Consider the following 26,306-nt stretch of genomic DNA (forward strand, 5'->3'; position numbering starts at 1 on the left):
AGAGAACATGTATATATTATTGTATGTATAGAGAACATGTATATATTATTGTATGTATAGAGAGCATGTATATATTATTGTATGTATAGAGAACATGTACATATTATTGTATGTATAGAGAACATGTACATATTATTGTATGTAGAGAGAACATGTACATAGTATTGTATGTATAGAGAACATGTAAATAGTATTGTATGTATAGAGAACATGTATATATTATTGTATGTATAGAGAACATGTAAATAGGATTGTATGTATAGAGAACATGTAGATATTATTGTATGTATAGAGAAGACGTACATATTATTGTATGTAGAGAGAACATGTACATAGTGTTGTATGTATAGAGAACATGTACTTAATATTGTATGTATAGAGAACACGTACTTATTATTTTATGTATAGAGAACATGTACATAGTATTGTATGTAAAGGGAACATGTACATATTATTGTATTTATAGAGAACATGTACTTATTATGGTATGTATAGAGAACATGTATATATTATTGTATGTAAAGAGAACATGTACATAGTATTGTATGTATAGAGAGCATGTACATAGTATTGTATGTATAGAGAACATGTACATACAATAATAAGTACATGTTCTCTATACATATAATAATATGTACATGCTCTCTTTATATACAATACTATGTAAAGAGAACATGTAATTATTATTTTATAAATAGAGAACATGTACATATTGTTGTATGTATAGAGAACATGTACTTATTATTGTATGTATAGAGAAAATGTACATATTATTTTATGTATAGAGAGCATGTACATATTATTGTATGTATAGAGAGCATGTACATATTATTGTATGTATAGAGAACATGTACATAGTATTGTATGTAAAGAGAACATGTACATAGTATTGTATGTAAAGGGAACATGTACATATTATTGTATGTATAGAGAACATGTATATATTATTGTATGTAAAGAATACATGTACATATGATTGTATGTATAGAGAACATGTACATAGTATTGTATGTATAGAGAACATGTACATAGTATTGTATGTATAGAGAACATGTACATAGTATTGTATGTATAGAGAACATGTACATAGTATTGTATGTATAGAGAACATGTACATAGTATTGTATGTATAGAGAACATGTACATAGTATTGTATGTATAGAGAACATGTATATATTATTGTATGTATAGAGAACATCTACATAGTATTGTATATATAGAGAACATGTAAATAGTATTGTATGTATAGAGAACATGTGCATGGTATTGTATGTAAAGAGAACATGTACATAGTATTGTATGTAAAGAGAACATGTACATAGTATTGTATGTATAGAGAACATGTATATATTATTGTATGTAAAGAGAACATGTAATTATTATTTTATAAAAAGAGAACATGTACATATTATTGTATGTATAGAGAACATCTACATAGTATTGTATATATAGAGAACATGTAAATAGTATTGTATGTATAGAGAGCATGTGCATGGTATTGTATGTAAAGAGAACATGTACATAGTATTGTATGTAAAAAGAACATGTACATATGATTGTATGTATAGAGAACATGAACATATTTTTGTATGTAAAGAGAACATGTACATAGTATTGTATGTATAGAGAACATGTATATATTATTGTATGTATAGAGAACATGTACATATTATTGTATGTGAAGAGAACATGTACATAGTATTGTATGTAAAGAGAACATGTACATATTGTTGTATGTATAGAGAACATGTACTTAATATTGTATGTATAGAGAACACGTACTTATTATTTTATGTATAGAGAACATGTACATAGTATTGTATGTATAGAGAACATGTACTTAATATTGTATGTATAGAGAACACGTACTTATTATTTTATGTATAGAGAACATGTACATATTATTGGAGGTAAAGAGAACATGTATTTATCATTGTATGTATTGAGAACATGTGCTTATTATTGTATGTATAGAGAACATGTACATAGTATTGTATATAAAGAGAGCATGTACGTATCATTGTATGTAAAGAGAGCATGTACATAGTATTGTATGTATAGAGAACATGTACATATTATTGTTTTCAAAGAGAACATGTACATATTATTGTATGTAAAGAGAACATGTACATATTATTGTATGTATAGAGAACATGTACATATTATTGTATGTAAAGAGAACATGTACATATTATTGTATGTAAAGAGAACATGTACATATTATTGTATGTATAGAGAACATATACATACATTTTTGTATTATTGTATGTATAGACGATTTTTACATTTAACGACAAGGTAACCTGGGGTTTTCAAAATGTATCCAATGAGTCCCGTGGTCAGAGTCGAGAATCTGACCACCATTTTTTACCAGGATACGTATGATTCCTGTAAATTGTCTCCGATTTTAGCTGCCAAACGTCTCTAATTGCAATTGCCTGTGGTCAGTACCCACAATATATTTCGAGGTTATCATATGACCATTTTCATTTTTTTACTCCGTATCAGCCAGAGACTACCGTATTAGCCCAAGGAGCCGGAGGCCCGAGAGCTGATATTGGCCAAGGGTCGTGGGTCACCTTAAGATATATAGACTGTTAAATAACAATACATAGAAGATGAAACTACAATACATAGAAAAGGACATTACCGTACATAGAAGGTGGCATTAAAATACCTAAAAGGTTACATAAAAATATCTAAAATGTGTATTTCAATACCTAGAAGATGACATTACAATACCTAGATTTTGACATTACAATACCTAGAAGATGACATTACAATACCTAGATTGTGACATTACAGTTTATAGAATGTGGCATTACAATACATAGAATGTGACATTAAATACCTAGAAGATGACATTATAATATTTAGAAGATGACATAATAATACTTAGAATGTGACATTAAATACCTAGAAGATGACATTATAATACTTAGAATGTGACATTACAGTTTATAGAATGTGACATTACAGTACAAAGAAGGTGACATTACAATACACAGGAGATGACTTTACAATACCTAGAATATGACATTACAGTACAAAGAAGGTGACATTAATTACCTAGAAGATGACATTACAATACCTAGATTGTGACATTACAGTTTATAGAATGTGGCATTACAATACCTAGAATGTGACATTAATTACCTAGAAGATGACATTACAATACATAGAAGATGACATTATAATACTAAGAATGTGACATTACAGTACAAAGAAGGTGACATTACAATACCAAGGAGATGACATTACAATACAATGAAGGTGACATTACAGTACATAGAAGATGACATTACTTTAATTACATTAATTTAATTACATCATTTTCTTTTCAAAAAATCTTGAGATTTAACCGTTCGGTACAGTCTGATTTAAGTCATCATGTTACATGGTCTGCCTTCGAAGTTAATCAGATTGCCGTTTGTTAATAAGTCATCCAATGAAAGTTAAACTTTCAGGCACTGGTCGCATTTTCGCAAATGAATTCTAACGTTAAATGACTTTCATGATCAGCTCTATTTACTTTATTGTTAATAGATTTTGTTACCTGCCGTGGCAGATATAAAAATTGATAAAAAGATCGAACTATTCTCAGGTGAGCGCCAAGTGCCCTTCATTAGAATAGCAAATCACCCTACATCCGTCGTCGTATGAATGCAATAAAATTTATTTACACTTATATTACAAAATATATTACTTAAATCAAACTCATTGACATTTTATTTTTTTTTTTTTTTTTTTTTTTTTTTATTCATTAATAATTTCTTTTATTCAGAGGAAAAAAATTATTAAAATATCAAAATTGGATTATAAAACAGTTATTGTGTATAATTTTACTTGATCGAATAAGAATTGTAAATAACAATTTGTGTTAATATCAAACGCAGGGGAGGCTACTCTGTGATATTACAATACTAGGCAGTAAAGCCAGGTACGTCTATTCATTATATGACAGTTTTTGTCCGTGTTTATGGCATATGCAGGGTAAAATACACATTAACTGTAAAATTCACCCTCTCCCCCATATAATCCCACCTGATACTCTACCAAAACAAATAGAGTTCACTACATACAGTTCAGTATTGCTCCCGGAGCTAGTCCGAATTATTCTGACGTTTTATCAACTTTGTCGTCGACAGACCGATATGAAAAAAGTCGATAAAACGTCAGAATAATTCGGACTATCCCGGAGCGTGATTCACTCAGTCATAGGCCTACTTGATATTCGATACGTCTCTGCCAAGAAGCTAATTGAATAATAAAGTTATACTGATATGGATCACAGCACACGTACACATGTGATAATGTCCTAGCTAACACATGTTAGGCCTATTGTACTATGATATGAACAAGTCTAGATCAAGTAAATCTATATTAAGCGTGTAGACCATGTAACGCTCGACATCAAGAATTATTTTGGAATTTTACATTTGAAGCTGGTTAAAGCAGGAGGCAAGGGAAGAAATAAAGGTATCCTCAACCCTACCTAACCCCAAAATACGCCCCAAGCCCGCACGGCAATGCTATCGTAACCAGTTCCAAAATGTATAACATGCACAGAGTGGCTTCCCCTGTGTCTGATAACAAGAAATTTGTAATAATAAAAATTTCGTTATTCTTGTAAGCAAATTGTAGTTAAACTATTTTAGAATTTAAGTCTTATTGTTTTAGAGCAGTTTATGCAATAATATAAGGCATTAATGTGTAATTTAACAAAATAAATAAATAAAAAGTTTTATGAAACTATTTTAGTATTATTTATTTTTATACATTTACAAATTACGGCGTTTGTTGCTTCACGACGACGGACGAAAGGCGATTTGCTATTCCCATTACGGGCTCTTAGCGCTCACCTGATATTAGTTTATCTTTTCTATAATTTTTCCACCTGCAATAGCAGGTAACAAATAAACAATATTAGTATTTTGTAAAATGTTCAACCAGACATGTGTATGTCTGCTACATTTTGAAATAGCTGTTCAGTAACGTTAGTGAGTCCAGGGTTCTCCCCAGGCCATTTAGCTGATACGGCTCCGTATCAGCTTCAGTTTGAAATCCTCCCTGTCGTATCAGCTTAATTGACCCGTATCACCTTAGTATTTGTACTGAATGGGGTCTTTTTACACAAGAAATTGACACTGATTAAATCACAAGGCTGACCCAAGTCCAGCAACGACCCCACTGGTCAGTTGCACGATAGCGTAGTATGGCCACAGGGGGCCTGTAATTAGTGGGGAGGGGGACCGGACGACAAGCCCACATTTGTCCGGCCAGCCGCTCATTGGAGCCTAAAGCAATTACCATCAGATCCTTTTACATGGTCAATATGTGATTAATTGAAGTAACTACTGTAGGATTAACAAAACAAACACTTGATGCAACTAACATGCACAGAGTGGCTTCCCCTGTGGCTGATATCAAGATATTTGTAATAATATAAATTTCGTTATTCTTGTAAGCAAATTGTATTTAAACTGTTTTAGAATTTAAATATTATTGTTTTAGAGCAATTTATGCAATGATATAAGGCATTCATGTGTAATTTAACAAAATAAATAAATAAAAAGTTTTATGAAATTGTTTTAGTATTATTTATTTCTATACATTGGCAAATTACGGCGTATTGGGCTTCACGACGACGGACGAAAGGCGATTTGCTATTCCCATTACGGGCTCTTAGCGCTCACCTGATATTAGTTTATCTTTTCTATAATTTTTCCACCTGCAATAGCAGGTAACAAATAATCAATACTAGTATTTTGTAATTACCTTAATCTTTTGCAAAAATTTCGGATGCTCAACGTACAAATACCATTTGTCTTCATCTTGATCACAAAAATAATGTTCATTAAAATTCTGCAATTTAAAGAATAAAAAAATTAGCATAACTTTCGGCGGCAAATTTTCGTAACAGAGAACCTTAAAGTTTTCACTGTAATAGAATACTTTTGGAGAGAACATGACTGAAATATGTCAATTTTCTGTTTTTTAATTGTTGATATTTAAGTTTGTTAATGTGCATATAACTGGCTTGAACTAAGAGAAGTGACTCTCCAGTAGAAAAGTATTTGGTGTCAATCACTAAGGTGTAATACAAATTAAACTAAAGGTCGCTTTTTACATTGTTCATATGGTTTTGATAACGGTTGCATTATATTCTGTAATAGGTGTTTATTTTTGAAAAATAAACTGTTACCGTTCTTTTGAATGACATATTTTCAGGTTAGTTCCTTGATGTGTATTGTTTGTTCCCGTGAAATTGAAATGTCACAATTATTATAAGAAATTGGTGTTGGAAATTTCAAATTTGAGAAACATAACTGTTATGGAAATATTCTGTTCACTCATATGCTGGAACTGGTTTTTGAGGTTGGGTAATGTCTTCAAGATCGGAGAAGCCTCCTTTTGATTTGATATCAGATACAGAAAAAAAGATAATTATTTATTTTTGCTTATTCTGGAAAATGAAACATACTGCTATTTTAATACTTCTGTTTGACGGAACAAATCTTAAATTTATTTAATCATATATGAAACAGATGCAAATACTATTAAAAAAAATATGAAATGTCATTTCGCGTGATTTACTGCTAGGTATATGCCAATAGTCGGTTGTATTTATTAGCATTGCAGAATAGTATTTTAACAGACGCGCAGTTCAGCTTTAGGAATGGATTGTCCACTGTAGATGCAATTTTTGTTATTAATTAATAAGACATTAAGAAATAAGAAAAGACTATATTGTAAAATGTAAAGTCATGCGTTAAATACGAGGATAAGTATAGCCAATGCTTTCCTAACAAGTCAGGTCTCTCACAAGGGGAATTATTGTCACCAATAATGCTTTCTTTATATATAAATGACTTTGAAATTAATCTTATAAAGGATAATTGTCCCAGCATTGAAATACAAATGATCAATAGGTTTCTTGTAATGTATGTGGACGATATGGTGTTACTTGCTAAAACTCCAGAAGGACTGCAATCAATGTTGGATAGTCTGAGTGTTTACAATAAAAAATGGAATCTGGAGGTAAATATAGAAAAAGACAATATTATAGTATTTAGTAATGGTGGACATTTAAAAAAAAACAACGAACGGTGGACATATGATAACAAACAACTGCAAGTTGTTGACGAGTTTAAGTATCTAGGTGTTCTGATGAAATATAATGGTAAATTCGAAAAAAAATTCAGAAACACTTCATTTTCTCTAATGTCCTCTTTAAGAAACTATTCTTTAAATATAGAAACGCTTTGTTCTGTCTTTGATACATATATTAGTAGTATCCTTGGTTATGCATCAGAAATATGGGGATTCCATAATGGATATGATATAGAGAAGGTACATTTAGCTTTTTGTAAGAAAATTTTGGGAGTAAGAAAAAATGTACAATGTTCCATATTGATGAAACCCCCAATGTCATGATGACGTAACCCTAAACTTTATTTCTGCCAAAAATCAAGTCTATCAGATATGGCCCACTTGTATAAAACATCTCAACTCTTGAGATTTCCTCAAGTCAAAGATTGTCCATAGACAATACATTGCTTGAGATTTTCCTTAACTTTGAGATGTTTTATACAAGTGGGCCATGACCTACTGCAGCATTAACGTAGGCACTACTCCCTTACTTTGTCAGTGTATCTCGTGCTGGCTTACACTAAATTTAGACGTGGATCAGCATATAATTATGTCTCAAGTTAAAATACGTGACAAGAATATCCACATATCTAGATATACGAATGACCATTTATAACTATATGTAAAGTCACACGTTATTGGTAGGTTTCACAATACCGTAGTCATCTAAATTATAACAAAGTATAAGGGAAGTTTTGGACTTATTAGTCACCTTGTACGATCATGCAGTGGATACAACAGGTCGATTCGTTTCCTCTAAACTGGTGATGGGATATGCAACCGATGTAATTTTAACCCTGTATTTTAAAAGAAACTTTGTAAATCAGAACACATTTGTAACATTTTGATATATTTTGGAAATACAAGATTCAGCAAAAAAAATAAAAAATAAAAATAGTACAATATGAATTAGAAAACAAATTATCAATGGCCCAGGATTAAAAATTATCACTTTGAGATACAATATGCACTAAAATACATTCATATTTCTGTATATCATGATTTTCAAAAGATAAGTGCATGTTTTCGCTTTATCAGCTAATATAATTTAGCTTCGTGCAAGCCCTTATTCTTCATATCTCAATAAAAACGGCATACAAATACTTTATCAACATGTTATCGTGAATATTGCGTAATTTAATGTAATAAACAATCATTGCTATATTTTGTTATTTGCCAAGTCGATTAGCTTAACAAAGGGGCCAATCGGTCTTGAAAAGTTGCGACACATTTAATACGTATATGCATTGTTTGTTTATAAAGCAAAACTCTTTGATGACATATTTCCAAACTGATGAATTTAATTTCAGAAAATGAAGGAACGAATAACTTGAGAAAACGTCAGCCTATATTTCGTTTTGTTATAAAATATCTTAAATAAAAATAAAACATTGGAATATTTAAAAAAAAAAAAAGCCACTGTAGTCTAGTGGTAGGACGCCTGGCTCGTGACCGAAGGGTTGCGGGTTCGAGTCACGGCATGGCACTGTGTTGTATTTTTGAGTAAGACACTTTACTCCGCTTGCTCCAGTCTACTCAGCTGTAAATGAGTACATGGTTGGGCAATGGCAGCACCGTCTGTTTTCGCCCCAGGGAGTTGAAAAAGATATTGGCTGGTTTCAAAAGTCCCTATAACCACGGATAATATTTTTGGAACCTACGAACTAGGTTGTGATAAAGCGGTATATATGAACCTCGAATTATTATAATAATTATTATTATTTTGTTATTTTGGGTTTGATTACTTACAGTCGATTATTTTTTAAGTATGTTGCACTTATTTTATAAAAAATAACTTAGTAAATTTGCTGCACATCCACATGGTGATCATATACTTATGCATAATTATATTAATAATACATGATTTGATACAGCGCCCTATCTAACTAGAATTAGCCACTCTAAAGCGCCTTACTGGAACATAGTTGTACAATTTATACAACCAATATTTTTAACATATACATTACATACTATATCAATCAATTATCAATTAATCAATTTTTGAAGAATACTGGCTAATAATCTCCCTATGTGTGTATACCTGCGTGTGTGCTGGAGATGTAGTGTGTTCTGTTTGTAGTGGGACCGTGCTTCCAACGGTATCATTTATAGTGCCACCTAACTTGAATGACACAACACAGATACCGCAAAATCCACCCCAGAGCATTTCATATTCCACCTGGGTTATTGGAGTTGTGTGGGCAGAAAAAAACCCACTTTCTTTGAATAGTCCACGCGTACGACGACTTCGGGGATCGAACCCCGGCCGCATGCATGGAAGGCGTGTTTACCACTCTGCCAATCCGCATGTTATGCATATTTCAGTTGAAACCTGATAACAACAATTATAAAAAAGTAACCAATATGCAATGTTGGTGGCGCTGCAATCTTTTACACGCTTTGTTTACTACAGGTAACAGAGGATTTTAACTTATATTTTTTTTTTAAATTTAAACTAGGTTGTGACGCCGCGTTATCTAAACACGAAGTGATACGTGTACTGTAGACATTGAAATCTACATTGAAATCTTCGTTGATATCTATAAATCGGTTATTTAGAATAAAAACGGTAATACTTAGATCAGTCCAAGGAGATGAATTAAATATATATGATAATCACATAAGTATAACTTTCGTTCAGGTATTGTCCAAAATATGGCGGAAACTTTACACTATGTGGAATTCCTAATATTTGGTGTTACCTTGTTGATATCAATTTCAATAGGAATATATTTTGCAAAATCAGGAGGGAAGCAAAAGACATTGGAAGAATACTTGGTGGGAAATCGAAAGATTTCGTTCTGTCCTGTAGCGATTTCTCTGTTAGTGACTTTCCAGTCTGGAATCAGCCTTCTTGGCTTACCTGTGGAGATTTACCAGTATGGGACGCAGATTTATTTAGGAATTATAGGACTCGTAACAGGGTATATACTAGTAGCTGTACTGTTTGTTCCAGTGCTCCATCCTTTGCAGCTTACAAGTGTCTATGAGGTAAGTCCATGTTTGTGTCTAAACAAAGCCGGGCTTACAAGTGTCTATGAGGTAAGTCCATGTTTGTGTCTAAACAAAGTCCGGCTTACAAGTGTCTATGAGGTAAATATATGTTTTTGTCTAAACAAAGTCCGGCTTACAAGTGTCTATGATGTAAGTCCATGTTTGTGTCTAAACAAAGTCAGGCTTACAAGTGTCTATGAGGTAAGTCCATGTTTGTGTCTAAACAAAGTCCGGCTTACAAGTGTCTATGATGTAAGTCCATGTTTGTGTCTAAACAAAATCCGGCTTACAAGTGTCTATGAGGTAAATACATGTTTTTGTATAAACATAGTCCGGCTTACAATTGTCTTTGAGGTAAGTACGCGTTTGTGTCTAAATAAAGTCTGGCTTACAAGTGTCTATGAGGTAAGTACATTGTACATGTTTGTGTCTTAACAAAGCCCGACTTACAAGTGTCTATGAGGTAAGTACATTGTACATGTTTGTGTCTTAACAAAGCCCGGCTTACAAGTGTCTATGAGGTAAGACCATGTTTGTGTCTAAACAAAGTCCGGATTACAAGTGTCTATGAGGTTAATATATGTTTTTGTCTAAACATAGTTAGGTTTACAAGTGTCTATGAGGTAAATACATGTTTTTGTATAAACATAGTCCGGCTTACAATTGTCTTTGAGGTAAATACATGTTTTTATCTAAACATAGTCCGGCTTACAATTGTCTTTGAGGTAAGTACGCGTTTGTGTCTAAATATAGTCTGGCTTACAAGGGTCTATGAGGTAAGTACATTGTACATGTTTGTGTCTTAACAAAGCCCGGCTTACAAGTGTCTATGAGGTAAGACCATGTTTGTGTCTAAACAAAGTCCGGATTACAAGTGTCTATGAGGTTAATATATGTTTTTGTCTAAACATAGTTAGGTTTACAAGTGTCTATGAGGTAAATACATGTTTTTGTATAAACATAGTCCGGCTTACAATTGTCTTTGAGGTAAGTACGCGTTTGTGTCTAAATATAGTCTGGCTTACAAGTGTCTATGAGGTAAATACATGTTTTTGTATAAACATAGTCCGGCTTACAATTGTCTTTGAGGTAAATACATGTTTTTATCTAAACATAGTCCGGCTTACAATTGTCTTTGAGGTAAGTACACGTTTGTGTCTAAATATAGTCCGGCTTACAAGTGTCTATGAGGTAGGTCCATGTTTGTCTCTAAACAAAGTCCGGCTTACAAGTGTCTATGATGTAAGTCCATGTTTGTGTCTAAACAAATTCCGGCTTACAAGTGTCTATGAGGTAAATACATGTTTTTGTATAAACATAGTCCGGCTTACAATTGTCTTTGAGGTAAATACATGTTTTTGTCTAAACATAGTCCGGCTTACAATTGTCTTTGAGGTAAGTACGCGTTTGTGTCTAAATATAGTCTGGCTTACAAGTGTCTATGAGGTAAGTACATTGTACATGTTTGTGTCTTAACAAAGCCCGACTTACAAGTGTCTATGAGGTAAGTACACGTTTGTGTCTAAACATAGTCCGGCTTACAAGTGTCTATGTGGTAAGTACATGTTTACACATAGCCCGGCTCACAGGTGTCTATGAGGTAAGCATATATGTGTCTTAATCTAGTCATGCTGATATGTGTCTTGGCAGTAAACATATGTATGTGTCTAACCATAGCACCGCTCACTTATCTTAAGTATCCTATCCTTTCTGACATCCTCGATACAAGGGGTGAAATGCTTACTTTCGATCTATGCACCCCTGGAATTTGTTATAGCAAAATTGAAGGCACGCGGCAAGCTGTTTTAATTGGTCTCAGGTAAAAATTAAAAAACTGACCAATCGCTAGGCTGATACCTGCCTTTTGAAGATTACAAAGAATTGGCACCCGATTTCAAAGCCAGTCGATATTACTGTTGCGCGACCAGCCGTCTAGATCTCGTCTCATCCACAAGGTGGTGCATACTGAGCCTTCGAGTTTGTTATGACATATTCTAAGCCCCTGGAGTATCGAGGATAACCTTCTGTAGAAGATATTACTTCCTGGATCGAATGACTCACAAGGAAACCTGCTACATGTACTGGCCACAATTCATTTACTAGTCTGTAAAAAAGAAGTGAGAGTTTACATGTTTTCAAATACATTTCAAGTGATGTAGCACTGTTATTGCTCAGAAGGTCATAGGCTTGTTTTATACAAACGAAAATAAAACCTGTTATCGTCTTAATTTGATAACGTTTTTATAATCTAATTCGAAAAAAAGATAAACCATTGATTCAAAATTTAAATCGTGATATTTTTTTATTTATTTTTTCCATATTATAACGATGAACTAATTTTGTCAATTTTTAGATAAATATGATCTCTAAAATGTTTTTCAAGAAGTTTAATTTGTTGGGATAAATCTGTGACAACGTTATTCCACCAAAGACACGCAGACTCATAAATATATCACACACATCCTGAATCCTTTATCGTTTTGTGTTGTTTACAGTATCTCGAACTCCGTTTCCAGTCACGTGCTGTGAGGATCACCGGAAGTGTGTTAGGCTCACTGTTTACGGTACGAGATCAACTACATTGTTTATGGGCGGAAGTGACGGGGAGAGGCCGCGTGAGTTATTACCATACTTGCCAACTCTCCCTATGTTGGAGGCCAGGTGGGAAACTCCCAATATTGAGCCTGAACTTGAGCATTTTTTACAAGCAAATTTGCTAGCCATTTCTCTATTCTAAGATCCATTATTTCATCTGAACGAACTACTCAAAGAAGCCATTTTTAAGTTAGTGTTATTGTTAACCTACCGGCTATACGGTATATTCACATATTTCATACGTGGGTTTTTTAAGCACGTGGAATCTCCCCAATGTTTTATTTTCTAAGTTGGCAAGTATCATTACCACGAATTGTATCATCATACTAAAAACCGTTATATGGATTATGGTCATTCTTGCTAATCACAATGCCAGTCACTATGCAGTGTATGTACGGGCTCGCTCTGCGTATTGAATGGACTGACGTAAATATAGTTTATCTGGTAGACAATTGTATAGACGTTGATTGATTCATTTGACTAGGTGATGTACATGGCCATCGCCCTATTTGTACCGTCTCTGGCTTTGGAAGCAGGTAGGTTTCACAATTTATTGATCTTTTATAGTTTGCAAAACGTGCAAATAGAATTATATAAAAAAAAANNNNAAGGGGGGGGGGGGGGGGGGGGAGGGCACGGTAAAATAGCAATGCAAGGTTAAATAGATACAAAAAAAATACTGCATAAAAATAATTTTCGCGGTTTTCGTGTTTTGCGTATATCGTACAATGTAACGTATAACCGTAAAATAAATGATCATTGGTAAGTGCACTTACATGTTACTACAGTACAGGAAATGTGACCTCGTGTCTACGACATGTTCTGTTACAGTGACTGACCTATCTGTGTGGATTTCCATACCTTTAGTAGCATCCGTAGCAGTGCTTTACACCATGATGGTAAGTATAAACACGTACACAACTCCGGATTGCAGTAAGGATTTCTCATTACATCCCCGATACTCTAGGGGCTGTTCTAACCTACCCTCCCTGCACTTGAAAATGTCATAGAAAAGTCGAAGGCTCAGTGTTACCCACATCGCAGATGAGACGATGAGACTAGTTTAAATCAAAACAATCTCTCGGTTGCGTAACGGTTAAATTGACTGTCTTTGAAGTAGGGTGTCTCTCCTCTGTAAATCTTCAAAGGACAGCTATTAGCATCCGATTGGTCACGTTTTTAAACCTGACACCAAACAAATAGCTACATTTGTAGCTATACGTACCTTCAATTATGTTCTGGCATATTCCAGGCGTGCAGAGAGCGAGAGTGAACGTAACCCCTGGATTCGAAGATATTTTCATTGGTAGAAACGTTCAAAAGTGGACGAATGTATCTATTTCTGAAATGCACTTAAATAAATGTGTCTCCAGCACAACCTTATACGATAGTTAATTTAGCCATAAAACCAGGGCCATAAACTGTAAGTCGGTTGTTTTAAAGTTTCTCTTTAAAGCCGCATTCAAAATAAATGGTTTCAAAAGCTGCCATTACATTTTCTTAAAAAAACACCCAGATGTATTGAATTTCTACAAAAGCCTCATAAATACCAAATGCAGAAAAAAATTGCTACATAACCTGAAATTACCCGCATCATAGTTACACGTACACTTACAAAACCAGACACTTCAAATATCTTCGAATGTTGTAAATATACTCGCGGCCACAATAAGCCACGGATTATGGCTACAAATTCTGCTTTTGCATTTGTTTTCAAACGACAAACTATAAGATCTTCAAACGTATTAAACCTCCTGTGTATTTTCAAAATTTAGACGCAAAGAAACTTGACAACATCAGGAAATGTTTTATTATGTCACCTATTTGTAAATCTTACTGTTCATCCTTATTGTTAGTTGTTTTCTTGAATAAAAAAACACATCTGAAATACTGTACCAATAACGCTTTTATAACGGTTCAAATGTTGACAAATACAGCTGAAATGACGAAATGTAGCGAAAATGACTAATGCGACAATGTGTTGCATAAAGCTTTGTTTTGTAAAATATCATTTTATCTTTTCGACAAACAAGTTTGTTTATGTGCAAAAATAAGAACAAACTTCCCGCTCTAAATTGTTGGGTTAAAATGTTTGGTGAAATGTTTGCTGTCCCGTTAAATTGATGGATTAATTGCAATATAAACACTGCCGCGAAAATAAAACAAACACACAACTTACCATGTTTACAGTATATAAAATGGTTCGTGTATTCAGGGTGGAATGAAAGCAGTGGTGTGGACGGACGTCTTCCAGTTCCTCGTCATGATCGCCGGAATTACCGTCGTTTTGGTAAAGGTAATTTCCTTTAGATTGATATAACACCCTTTTGGTAAAGTTACAACTGAGGACAATCCTATGTTTAATTTCTGATGATCAACTTCCATATGTGCGTTTCATTTCAGCCAGATATTACTATCTATATAGTCTAAGTATTTTTTGTTTGCGGCTTTATGCCTTTGTTACAGTCTAAGTTCACTTGAAGGTGGGTGAAGTTCTGACATACATGTAGATACCTTCCCTTTAACAATATAGGAAACGAGAATATTAGTTTGGTTAACCAAACATTTACAAATGCTCAGGAGAAAACTTAAATATGCTCAGGAGCATAACCTGATCAATATTTCTACATGTTATTTTTTACCACACTAACTTTTTTTTAGGCGATGACTGTTGTAAATATAATTATCTTCTACATAAAGATGTTTTACGTCATTAAATCGCATACGGGTAGCATGCTTAAACCAGTATCCCGGCTGTTCAGTATGAGAATGCAATACTGTGGTGGCCTCTCAATTGTATCCACGTCGTCAAGATGAAAAATCTGTTCTCATGAAAGTGTGACAATCTATACATATTTTACTGATAAAATTATCCTGTTGATCAATCATTTTGATATGTTTTCATCTCTGAAGGTTTTAATCGTATAGCTGGTGAAGTGTTTTTAGTCGACATTTGGACACCATTTCACGCTTTGGTACAGAAATATTCACTGATTCGACAGTGAATGACCTACATTAACAGGCTAAGCGTTGTTGATTGTCGTACGTGTCTCAGAAAATGCTTTTCTCTCTCCTGTCATAAGTGTATTCATTTTTTTATGGAAAAACATATCTGTCTTTGAATTAAGGGGAACACGACAGCCCAAACAAATCTGCCCTTATACTGAAAATGTCACCATCGCACCATCAATTTTTACAACATTACAATATCACAATACACGTTTGTCACGCACTGCCTGCGCTATTAATAATGGTTTGGTGTATTGGGTACACTATTTCATCGTGGAGTATTTTTAACAGTAGAAAGTGTGGGGAAAAAACGATAAATCACTCCTGTTTGATGCGAGATAGAAATATCAACTCTCGGGATTCGATCTTAGAAATTAAGCACTCGTTAAACCATCGCGCCTAACCTCAAAACCTTACATTCATCTATTACCAGACTCGCTGGTATCGTCTTAACAAATTTTGCGATTAATTGACGTGGTTTCATTTTTTTTTTATATATATATCTCCTCTGATTTCCATGTTGAGGCACATTAGCTTAATGAGGGCACATGTACCTTAAGGCTTTGGGGGCATTTGTTATTTCCAACCTTTATCAGTACTACAAATAGACCATCATGCTGATCACATAATTTCTCTATATTTTACTGCAAAAGTTGTTATTTTTTCGGTCGCTAATTTTCATCAAAATGCTGCGGTAAATATGGATTAACTTGCTACTTAGTTGTCCGCCTGTATTTTATTCTACTGTGATTACCTATATTCCGCACCCATTTATGTTTGGAAATAACATCTTCGTACTAATATTCGGCATGTATATTTGTTGCGGAATTCGCGTTATTCTTGAATTAGTGGTCGATGCTTTAAGTGCATAAACGTGAAGACGTAATCTACCGTATATTAAAAAAATGTTCGTACTTTTGAAACAACTGATTATTGTCGGTGTTATTTCTTTTTTTACGGAATGCGAATTGTCCGTAAAAAATTCAATCCATGAAATTAGAAGGAATTTAATCGAACTTTAGTGTAGCGCTATGTACAGAAGCCACTAGACAAGAAATCCGCAAAAATGGATCCCGTGAAATCGAACATTGAAACAAATCTGTGAAAATTTTGCAACGCGAAAAAAGGGATTTTTACAGTAGCCACTATGTACATATAGCATGTTTTTGGTTAATGTAAATACACATGCAAAGTTAAATCGATATTAACACTGTTTCTAAAATAAATAAATTTTCAAGCCCATGAAAATGATGTCATAAAGACTGACGACATCCGTGGTCTTTATTTCACATCTGGATAATATAATATCAATGAATACTCATATTCTGAAGATTTTAAAACAGCAACCTAATAAATCAGGGGATGATATGGGTCTCTTAAATCGGTCTTTGCGTATTGCAGAGTTATCTTCTCTTGGGAGCAGGTATTGATTGTTACGTCATTGGTTTGTGTGAGAAAATTACGTCGTTTTCTCAAAACCCTGCTCCCAAGAGAAGATAACTCTGCAATATGCAAAGACGGAATTGATGATTATACGTGTTTTTATATTTCACGCTTGTTTTATATTTCAGGGTATTATAGGGTCGGGAGGACTTCTTCAGGTCTGGCAAACATGTTCCGAACAAGGAAGAGTTCAGTTTTTAAAGTAATTTACAAATGGTTCATTGCGTAATTATTTGTTTTCCAGAATTTAGAAAGTTATTCCTTTCAGATTCCAAATTATCAATAAATTAAGCATTTGAAAGCGAGTTTCTGAAGACAAAACGTGTACAAAAATATAATAATTATTGGCGATTTGCACCGAAATGAGGACAAAAAAAATGATTTTTTTGATTTTGAATAGCACGGTTCACTTCAAGGTTAATTAATAAATTTTGAACGAAAATAAATCAATAAGCTTAACTTCACTATCAATAAAGTATCAAACTGGTAAGTATTCTTTCTTTATATTGTATATTTCAGCACAAAACTGTTACACTAGTTTGACCTACTTACATTGATAATGTTTTACTCTTGTTGGAATGTATATCCTTTTATTTAATATTCGTTTCTGTGTACACTGCCTAACACATATTCTTTATATAAATCTTACTATCTGTTAACATTACAGCCTGGATCCTGATCCAACAGCTAGACAGACGTTTTGGGCAGTTACTTTGGGAACTGTGACGTCATGGATAGGGCATGGAATCAGCCAATCGGGTGTCCAAAGAATAAGTTCAACGTCGTCCATCAGGGAAGCGCGAAAGTGTGTAGTTTTGTAGTATACAAAGCATGTACAATATCGTTAATTCATGTGTGGCATTTTAATTTTAGATATTATGATTGATGACTTTGATCGTTTTTTGTCGGTGATAATGTTTAACTCTCTCGTCAATCAGTGTAGTTTTACAGATTAAGAAGGTAGTGCTGACGGTTATCAAATACCTAATGAATTGTTTGTAACATTTTTCTTCGGTATTGTAGAAGTTTAAAATGCTTACAAAGGTGTTAAGCATATGCTTTTCGTTATTACAGTTAAATATTTTCATATTAAACTCGGAACCTCATACATTTATTTTCTATGGACATATATTGCTTCATTTATTTTAACATTCACGAGAGAAAATCCATTGCCGCAGATCCCAATTAAACCTTTGTTGTAAACAGGAAATTGCATAAAACGCTATTCATGAATAAACAGACATTTATTAAAGAGCGTGTAGGCGTGTAAACATGGTTGGTCAAAACAGGCATATAAATAAGAATTTATCTGATGAAGAAAAATATGTTGAAAAATTAATTTCTAAATAACTTCCATATTCTGGTAACTTAAAGAAATCATGACAAAATCGTTCATAGGAAAATTTTGTATTAAAAGTCCATTGTTAATATCTAACTAACTTGGTATGGTTCAGAAATAACCAAAATGATAGCCAAAATGATAGCATACAGCATGAAAATGCACGATGTATTTTTATAAAAATCGAATTGTCTGGGCCGTCATTCACCAGACTTCTCCCAGACACATGCAGTGACCCGCTGATCTAAACATAGAAAACGTAAATCAATCTACTAAGTAAATTCAATATCTCTAGATAAACTGCATGCCTGAAATAAGGCGTTTGACGTGTAATTGGTAATCATTTGTTCTGGCTTTTATGCAGTATTTGCTGTGTCATGAGAACTTACGGTTTAACGTACTTTGTCTCTTAAGAGCGGTCTTGACCAATCTGCCCGCCGCGGTAATCCTGGAAACCCTTATGGCATTACTTGGACTGGTCCTATTCGCCTTCTATTACAACCAGGCATGCGATCCTACACGTGCAGGATATATTCAAAGTTCTAATCAGGTATTTGTTTCTTCTGTTTCTGATACTTATTAGTATATTCCCAGTTAATGTCAGTTTGTACTAGTGTTAAAAGTATGGAGAAATGTCTGTAAAATAGAATTATATCTATAACATTAATTTCCGTCAGTATCGGGGCACTCATTCATTCTCTCATTTATTAATTGAAGTACATTAAAATTATATAAGTATATAGCAGTGTACAAACTCTACTTGAAATCAACGTTAAGCCCATTTAAAAAAAATAAGATTGAACATGACCAGTTTGGCCAATTTTTGCAAAATGTGACGTCATCATATTGTTTCTTGTGACGTCACAATAACAATGACAATGATAAGTTTTTATTCTCGCAAACTGGTTACAGTGTAGATAACTATATACATATATATAGTACAGTTTACATACAAATCATGGTGTTACTGGACAGTGTTAATTCGCTCAATTATGTGGCTTAAGGAATTTTATAAGTGAAATTAATTCTTCATTATTGACATAATTAAATAATGTATTAAACTTGAAAGTACTAGGACTTTCAAAATAACAATAGGAGTCATACACCTATTAAATACACTTCATAAACTGTAACACTCTGTGAGTAAGAAAAATGTCTATGCATTGACGTATTTGCGAAATACACTGTGAACAGTGTATAGTGTAGAGGCATTACCACATATGTCACCGAAAAGACAGAGAAAAAAAACAAAGAGAAAAAAGCAAAGTCGAGACACAAAGGAATAAAAGAAAGGATAGTAACATTTACAAACGAAAGGAACACAGAACACGTGACACCTCTGAAACAAAATAGTGGCCATAATAGTTCAAGGAAGTGAATTTGAGTTCCGTTCCGTTATCGGTCGTGTCTACAATCCAGGGTTCGAGTCCCATTGATCTTCATTAGTTACATGTATATCAGTGGAACTACTATAAAAATATAATATTAATACGTATGTCTATATTTGGTCTTCAGTTATCATTATTTTATTTTTATTTATATGTCTTGTGAAAGTACCAATCATATGTCAGGCTAGACAATAAGCATGTGGCTGATATCATGTTTTATATTTCTTCTGCCTTTCTTCTTCTCAATTTCACAAAATAAAACCATCCACATTCCTTTTCAGCTATAGAAGTTACGAAACATATGTTTGTGTCTATACTTGTAGTTTTCCGTGGGAGTAATGTCGGTTATAATACTCCCTGCTAGCGAAATTGCCCGTATACTTTCAGTTTTTATTTTTCATCAGTTCTTGACGTGCGTGATTTGTTTTCTCTCTGTTTTGCTATTGATTTCCTGATAATGTCACATTTCAATCCATTTTATTTTTGTTTCAGCTTGTACCATATTTCGTCACGGAGCAAATGTCTGTCGTTCCGGGATTTGTTGGTCTTTTTATGGCCTGCCTTTTTAGTGCTACGTTGAGGTTTGTAAACCGTGATACATTAACACTTCCTGACTCAGTCTGCGTTTTGTTTGCAATTTTGAAACTGATCGTTATTTTGTGGAAATCAGTTAACAGCTTGATTTACCTACACATTCGTGATGTTTTTTCTTTCCTGTTTCCACTGGAACATCCTAATCAAAGCATTGTTAGGTTTTAAGAATTGTACAGATACTAGAGCGATAATTTATTAATATTAAAGATCTTAGATATAAATTATAAAATAAATACGTTTTTTTCCACATGTAGTGTGTTTCCTTATACAGGTATTTATTACTTGTATAATTGCAACATGTATCCTATTATTTTTTATTCATTTACTGGTTATCTTCATACTTCTTCAAAACTCACAAGAAGTGTTATCCCACAACCGCCCGGGTAAGGGCTATATCACGAGCTTCAATAAGATTCATCAATTTGGAAATATGTGATATCAAAGTTTTTACGTTTTGTAAAAAAGAAAAAAAAATGATTTTGTTCCGTTTAGGAATTTCGTACCCGAATAATTTCCCATAAACGATATTGTTAACCTCGAAACCGGCGATGATGAAAACTTGATTCAAACAAAACTACACGTAGTCTTAAATTGAACAATGCCATTTTTACACGTTTTAGCAAAACGAGAACATATAACCCGCATAATCGGATACGGTGGAGCAGCTATTTTATCAATTTTGCAGTTGTACGATAGTCCCTTAGCTACATGTATAAATAGTGACGCTCTATTCTAATATATGATACTGTGTTATAGTGTCTCATTTAACTTTGGCTGGATATATTGATCTGGTTTTAATGTACATTTTACTTGTTTTGTATGTAGATCAATAAGTGACACTTGCATAAAATAAATTATTATTATTAAGATAATGTTTATTTAAATCAAATTAAGTTAAAATTATAATTACTATAATTATTTTATCAATATGTATATTTAAATATCATCTTATGGTATCTAACAAGTCTTTAAATAGTTAAATGTTTATGTATCAGATCGGCAAAACAAGTGTCCTTAAAATGTCCATAACCAGTCTCTGATAAATGGTTCCCAACTTGAAAAACAAATGAAAACCCATGTTTTCTGGTCTGGTCCCTGTTCTTGAACAGTAGGGCAAACAAGTTTGAATGTCTAACGTTGATTCCAAACTTCTACTTCTCAAATGCACTTTCTGCTGTTGAATTGAATGACATTATCTACGCAAAGCAAAATGAGAATCGGATATCTTTATCAACATCTGTTATCTACCGAGACCATTTTAACGGCTAAAATCCTACACATGCAGAATGCATCAGTCTCGTAGACAGAACGCTCTCACTGTGACGCCACAGACACATACCAGTGAATGATTGTATATGATGCAATTATTTTGTTATTTTTCTATTTTGGTATAATAAAACAAGGATTGCCTAAGCGGTATAGGGAAACACGATTAAGTTATTTTTTTACCCGAGATTAATTTTGTTTCATGTGGGCGAAATTGAAGCAAAAATAAAATCACGTTTCCACGCCATCGTTGCTGTCTACTGCATTCACTCGCTATGCTGCCTCTTACTCATTTTTCTAGAAAGGCTACGGATAAGGGAAATATGACCGGTAAACTCGAGCGCGTAAGGGGAACATGATGTTTTATTTCCCATTCTGTTATCGATATAATCCAATTGCTGTTATACAGATGAGGTGAATAATATGTCATAATCTGGCAGAGAGTCAAGTGTCGAAACGATATTTCGAGAACGTTGAAGCCACGGGTTTCACATAGCTCTAAACTAATGTGGGTAGAGGTAATACACACACATGAGCAAATTAAGCAATTCATACATTGTTTTTTTTTCTTAATAAAATTAAAAATGCATTTTCACAGTACCCTATCCTCGGGTCTGAGTGCCGTGTCTGCTCTGATATGGGAAGACATGGTTGACCCGACCCTGTCACGGACCAGTGAAGTCAGGGGCACGTTCGTCACAAAGGTCACAGGTACATACAACGTACACACATCGTTCACACACCGTCCGCACATCGTCCACACATGGTGCGCACAACTGTGCGATTTAACAATCGTTGTAACTCATTCCACGTGTAGCATCCTTCATCAGACTATTTACATATTGAGACATCATTTACTGGAGTTTTTTCAAAAGCCAATCGGAAAATGGAGATTAGTGAAAACAGTTGTTTTCCAAAAACTGCAAAATATATATTTCAGTCATAGACTATTGACATTGTCTACTGACAACAACAGATATGTTGTTTTAAATATATTTTTCTTTCGTTGATTACTGAATATAGTATTGTTAATTTGGTTTCTAACGTTCCAATTGAGTTTGACTTTTGTATCCGTTCAAGTGACTGAGATTTCCATCAATATAATTTCGATGATGATCCACAAAGACACAATAATGATAAGATAGCATTTTTAAAAAGAAGACTGTAAATTGTAAAGCAAAAAACGAATCAAAACGGCAGTATAGTATCCTATGCTTACATGCAGATCTGCCAGGAAATTCTAATTAGAAAACGAATACTCGCCCTAATTCTAATTTTAATCCACGAAATGGTTTAGAAAAAGAAGTGCATTCAGGTACTATCATTTGTATAATTGTAACGTTCGTTTAGTTTCAATACTGATATTTTCTATATGCCTTTAGTCGTTGTTTTTTTCTATTGAAGACAAAACATTTCAGATCGACAATTAAATTCATGTTTAACAATATATATGTTTGTACATTACAGTTGTTTGTACGGGGGTAGCAACAGTTGGTCTGGCCTTTCTAGCCATGAATCTTAAAGGCACTATCACGCAGGCACGTATTTAGATAGCATTGTACTTATCTGTTAACAGTAAAACGAGGTTAAGATACGACAGTTAATACTTAAAGACGTTAATTGTAGTTCAGAAATTTATTAATCGAAACATACATTGATTGATCTCTGTAAAGCATAGTATTGGAATATAAGTAAAACAACGGACTTAGCAGCAGGAGTAGAAACTACCATTTTTTACAGACTCTGGAATGTCTCGACCAGGGGACAGAACCCAAAGCCTTCCGCACAGGGGCGAACGTTCAACTAAAGGCCAAACGTGAGGCATTGTTTGATGAGTTCTCAATGTATAAAATGGTCATATTCCGTCTTTGCGTATTGCAGAGTTATCTTCTCTTGGGAGCAGGTATTGATTGTCACGTCATTTGTTTGTGAGAGTAACGTCACCAATTTTTGAGAAAACGACGTAATTTTCTCACACAAACCAATGACGTAACAATCAACACCTGCTCCCAAGAGAAGATAACTCTGCAATACGCAAAGACGGAATTGCACCATAAAAATACTTCCTTTGTTTGGTTGTCCGCACCGTATTACTTATGTTTTAATAGATGATTCCTTACTTAATATTCCCAGTGATTATTATAGGTTTCTTAGTGTTGAAGGGACAATACGTGTGACAGTTAGGTAGTATATTCCCGAGTGTTTTTGTTCCGTAGATTACCATTGGTACGTTGTCTGCCACTTCCGGACCATTACTTGGTGTTTTTCTCCTCGGTATGATTCTGCCATGGGCGAATGCAAAGGTATGAAATAATTCTCATCTCCAAAATATTTATCCGACTTGTAAAGGTTATTGCATGGTTTTCCAGTAACAAGGGATTTATTACACCTGAGCGAAGCGAGGGTGTAATAAGTCCCGAGTGACGAGAAATCATGCAATAACTGGCTTACTGCATGCTTCCCAACTCGAACAAAACAGAAAAATTGCATGAGTAAAAAATGTTCACCTGGACAATCTTTTTACCTACCCTACACTGCAGATAATTTACATGTACCTGTGTGAGTGAGTACTAATCAGAACCAGGTAAGTTTGTCTTTATTCTCAATAGCCCAGTCTGAGTGTATCCTTCATAATGGATACAAGTGTTTTTGGATTACTATCCACCTCCAGTGTCAGGGAAGGTAAGGAGTGTCTGTTCAACAATTAGAACAAAATACGGGAAACAACGTTGAATTTCTGACTACATTTTCAGTTTAATTTTCAAGATGTGGCAAAGGTACAGGATATTGAAACCATTTTCATACATACAATGTAAGGGTTTATCAATCCCTAAGGAATTCCATTTCTTTCAATGAATGGTATATTTGAATGTACAATTTTGTATAAAGAAACAGCTCCTAAAGTTTATAAACTTTTCCAGGAAATGCTTATCCTGTCACGTGATAAGGAAATCAATAACGCTGCCAACTCAGTCGTTTTGTTTGTTTGTTTTTCAATCATGAAATTACCATTTTTAACTTTATTTTTGTTATTTTTCATATTTTAAATGTGTCAATTAAGTTTATCCTTTCCACTGTATTGACTTCATCGTTACCTTCTAATTGATTATCTCCCCTTTCTTATAGCATTTGTGACCACAGTCCACTGGGCACACCCCTTTTCATGGTCATGTAATCATGATTGGCCATGAAAGGGGATTATGTGTGCAGTGGACTGTGGTAGCAAGTGATTTCTTGCCCACAGTTTTCCATTGTGAGAGGTGGGAAGTATGCAGTAAGACTTTGTTATTAGTATGCGGTTATGCAATTAACAAACAGATGCCAAGAACAAGTTAACTGCTATAATTTCTTGCTTGCTTCTGTCGTTCTCGTTGGTTCTAATTGAGGATTACCGGGCCCGTATTCATGAAAACGTTCATCAGACCAGTTTTCCTGTTACTCGCTCAGATCATATTTTGCTATTAATTTAAAACCGTAAACAAAACATTACGCTTTAGTACAAAACCCATGTTTCAGCATGAGAACGGTATTTTGAATACGGACCCTAAAGGTCTTTCTTGCTGAGTCTGTATAAATATTGTAAATCTTTAAAGCCAGCATCTTGAAATACTTAGACAATTCCCAGATTATTTTTATAATAAAATTACGGTTTTACAAGAGTTAAAACCAAGCACGGTGGCCTCTTGTTCCGTTTTCCGATTACTTAATTAATTTGAATACCTTAAAATTATACCGGATTCGATCTAAACACGGATATGAACTACTTTTGATTTGTTAATATTTTATATTCACAAATATATTATAATTGATTTTCAGAGTGCCATTGTCGGCGGATTCCTGTCCTTTTGTTTGTGTGTTACCATGACAGTTGGTGCCAATTTTGCTCCAACGCCTTCCCATAATTCAATGTTACCGAAAGTCCCGATTTCCGGATGTTACGTTAATTCTTCTGCTAATCATTCTCTTTCTGTGTATACAAACACCAATACAGAAGGGTATAACTACACAGAAATATACCAAGCAACGCCTTACTACAATGTTTCTGCTAGTATGGAAGATGGGGAAAGTCCATACTTCGACATCACGGGGTAAACTTATTAATGTGACATTGTTGAACAGCGCGATTGAACAAAATGAATTTTAGAAAATATTTTAATTTTCAATTATTTCTGGTAGGAGTTTAAATAAGCTATCTTGATTTTTTTTCTATGAAATCATTAATCCAGTCGCCACTAATCTGATCGTCTCACTGTCCAGACAGTGTTTATGGTGACATATTGACCTTTTTTCCTGTATGTGTTTGTCAAAATTATTGCGCTGAGCATTGCAAGATTATTGAGGCTGTGATGTAATAAGCTTAAGTAACAGTATGCATTGATATAATTGACATTTACCTACATTTGTATATGACAACAATGGTCATCTCACTACGAACCTCTGCGACAAACCTAACGACTTTTAATACACTTAAGGTTATCGTTCCTTTTCTCGGCAGTAATTTACATTATCATGTACCTGCCCGCTCC

The 26,306-nt window shown here is 33.9% G+C and overlaps 1 protein-coding gene across 1 annotated transcript in view; it reads left to right on the forward strand.

The window, feature by feature from the left end:
• Nucleotides 1-26,306, forward strand: part of LOC110451758 (sodium-coupled monocarboxylate transporter 1-like) — an 80,020-nt gene that overhangs the window by 51,553 nt on the left and 2,161 nt on the right. The window contains exons 2-14 of the mRNA XM_021499929.1: nt 9,778-10,143; nt 12,642-12,710; nt 13,226-13,277; nt 13,573-13,640; nt 14,957-15,037; nt 17,322-17,395; nt 17,861-17,998; nt 18,947-19,082; nt 20,413-20,501; nt 22,379-22,491; nt 23,248-23,318; nt 23,997-24,083; nt 25,597-25,868. Of these exons, the coding sequence (XP_021355604.1) occupies nt 9,778-10,143; nt 12,642-12,710; nt 13,226-13,277; nt 13,573-13,640; nt 14,957-15,037; nt 17,322-17,395; nt 17,861-17,998; nt 18,947-19,082; nt 20,413-20,501; nt 22,379-22,491; nt 23,248-23,318; nt 23,997-24,083; nt 25,597-25,868 (1,616 nt within the window). The remainder of the gene's footprint in view (nt 1-9,777; nt 10,144-12,641; nt 12,711-13,225; nt 13,278-13,572; nt 13,641-14,956; nt 15,038-17,321; nt 17,396-17,860; nt 17,999-18,946; nt 19,083-20,412; nt 20,502-22,378; nt 22,492-23,247; nt 23,319-23,996; nt 24,084-25,596; nt 25,869-26,306) is intronic.

Source organism: Mizuhopecten yessoensis, unplaced genomic scaffold, assembly GCF_002113885.1.
Source record: "Mizuhopecten yessoensis strain PY_sf001 unplaced genomic scaffold, ASM211388v2 scaffold6169, whole genome shotgun sequence".
NCBI lineage: Eukaryota > Metazoa > Mollusca > Bivalvia > Pectinida > Pectinidae > Mizuhopecten > Mizuhopecten yessoensis.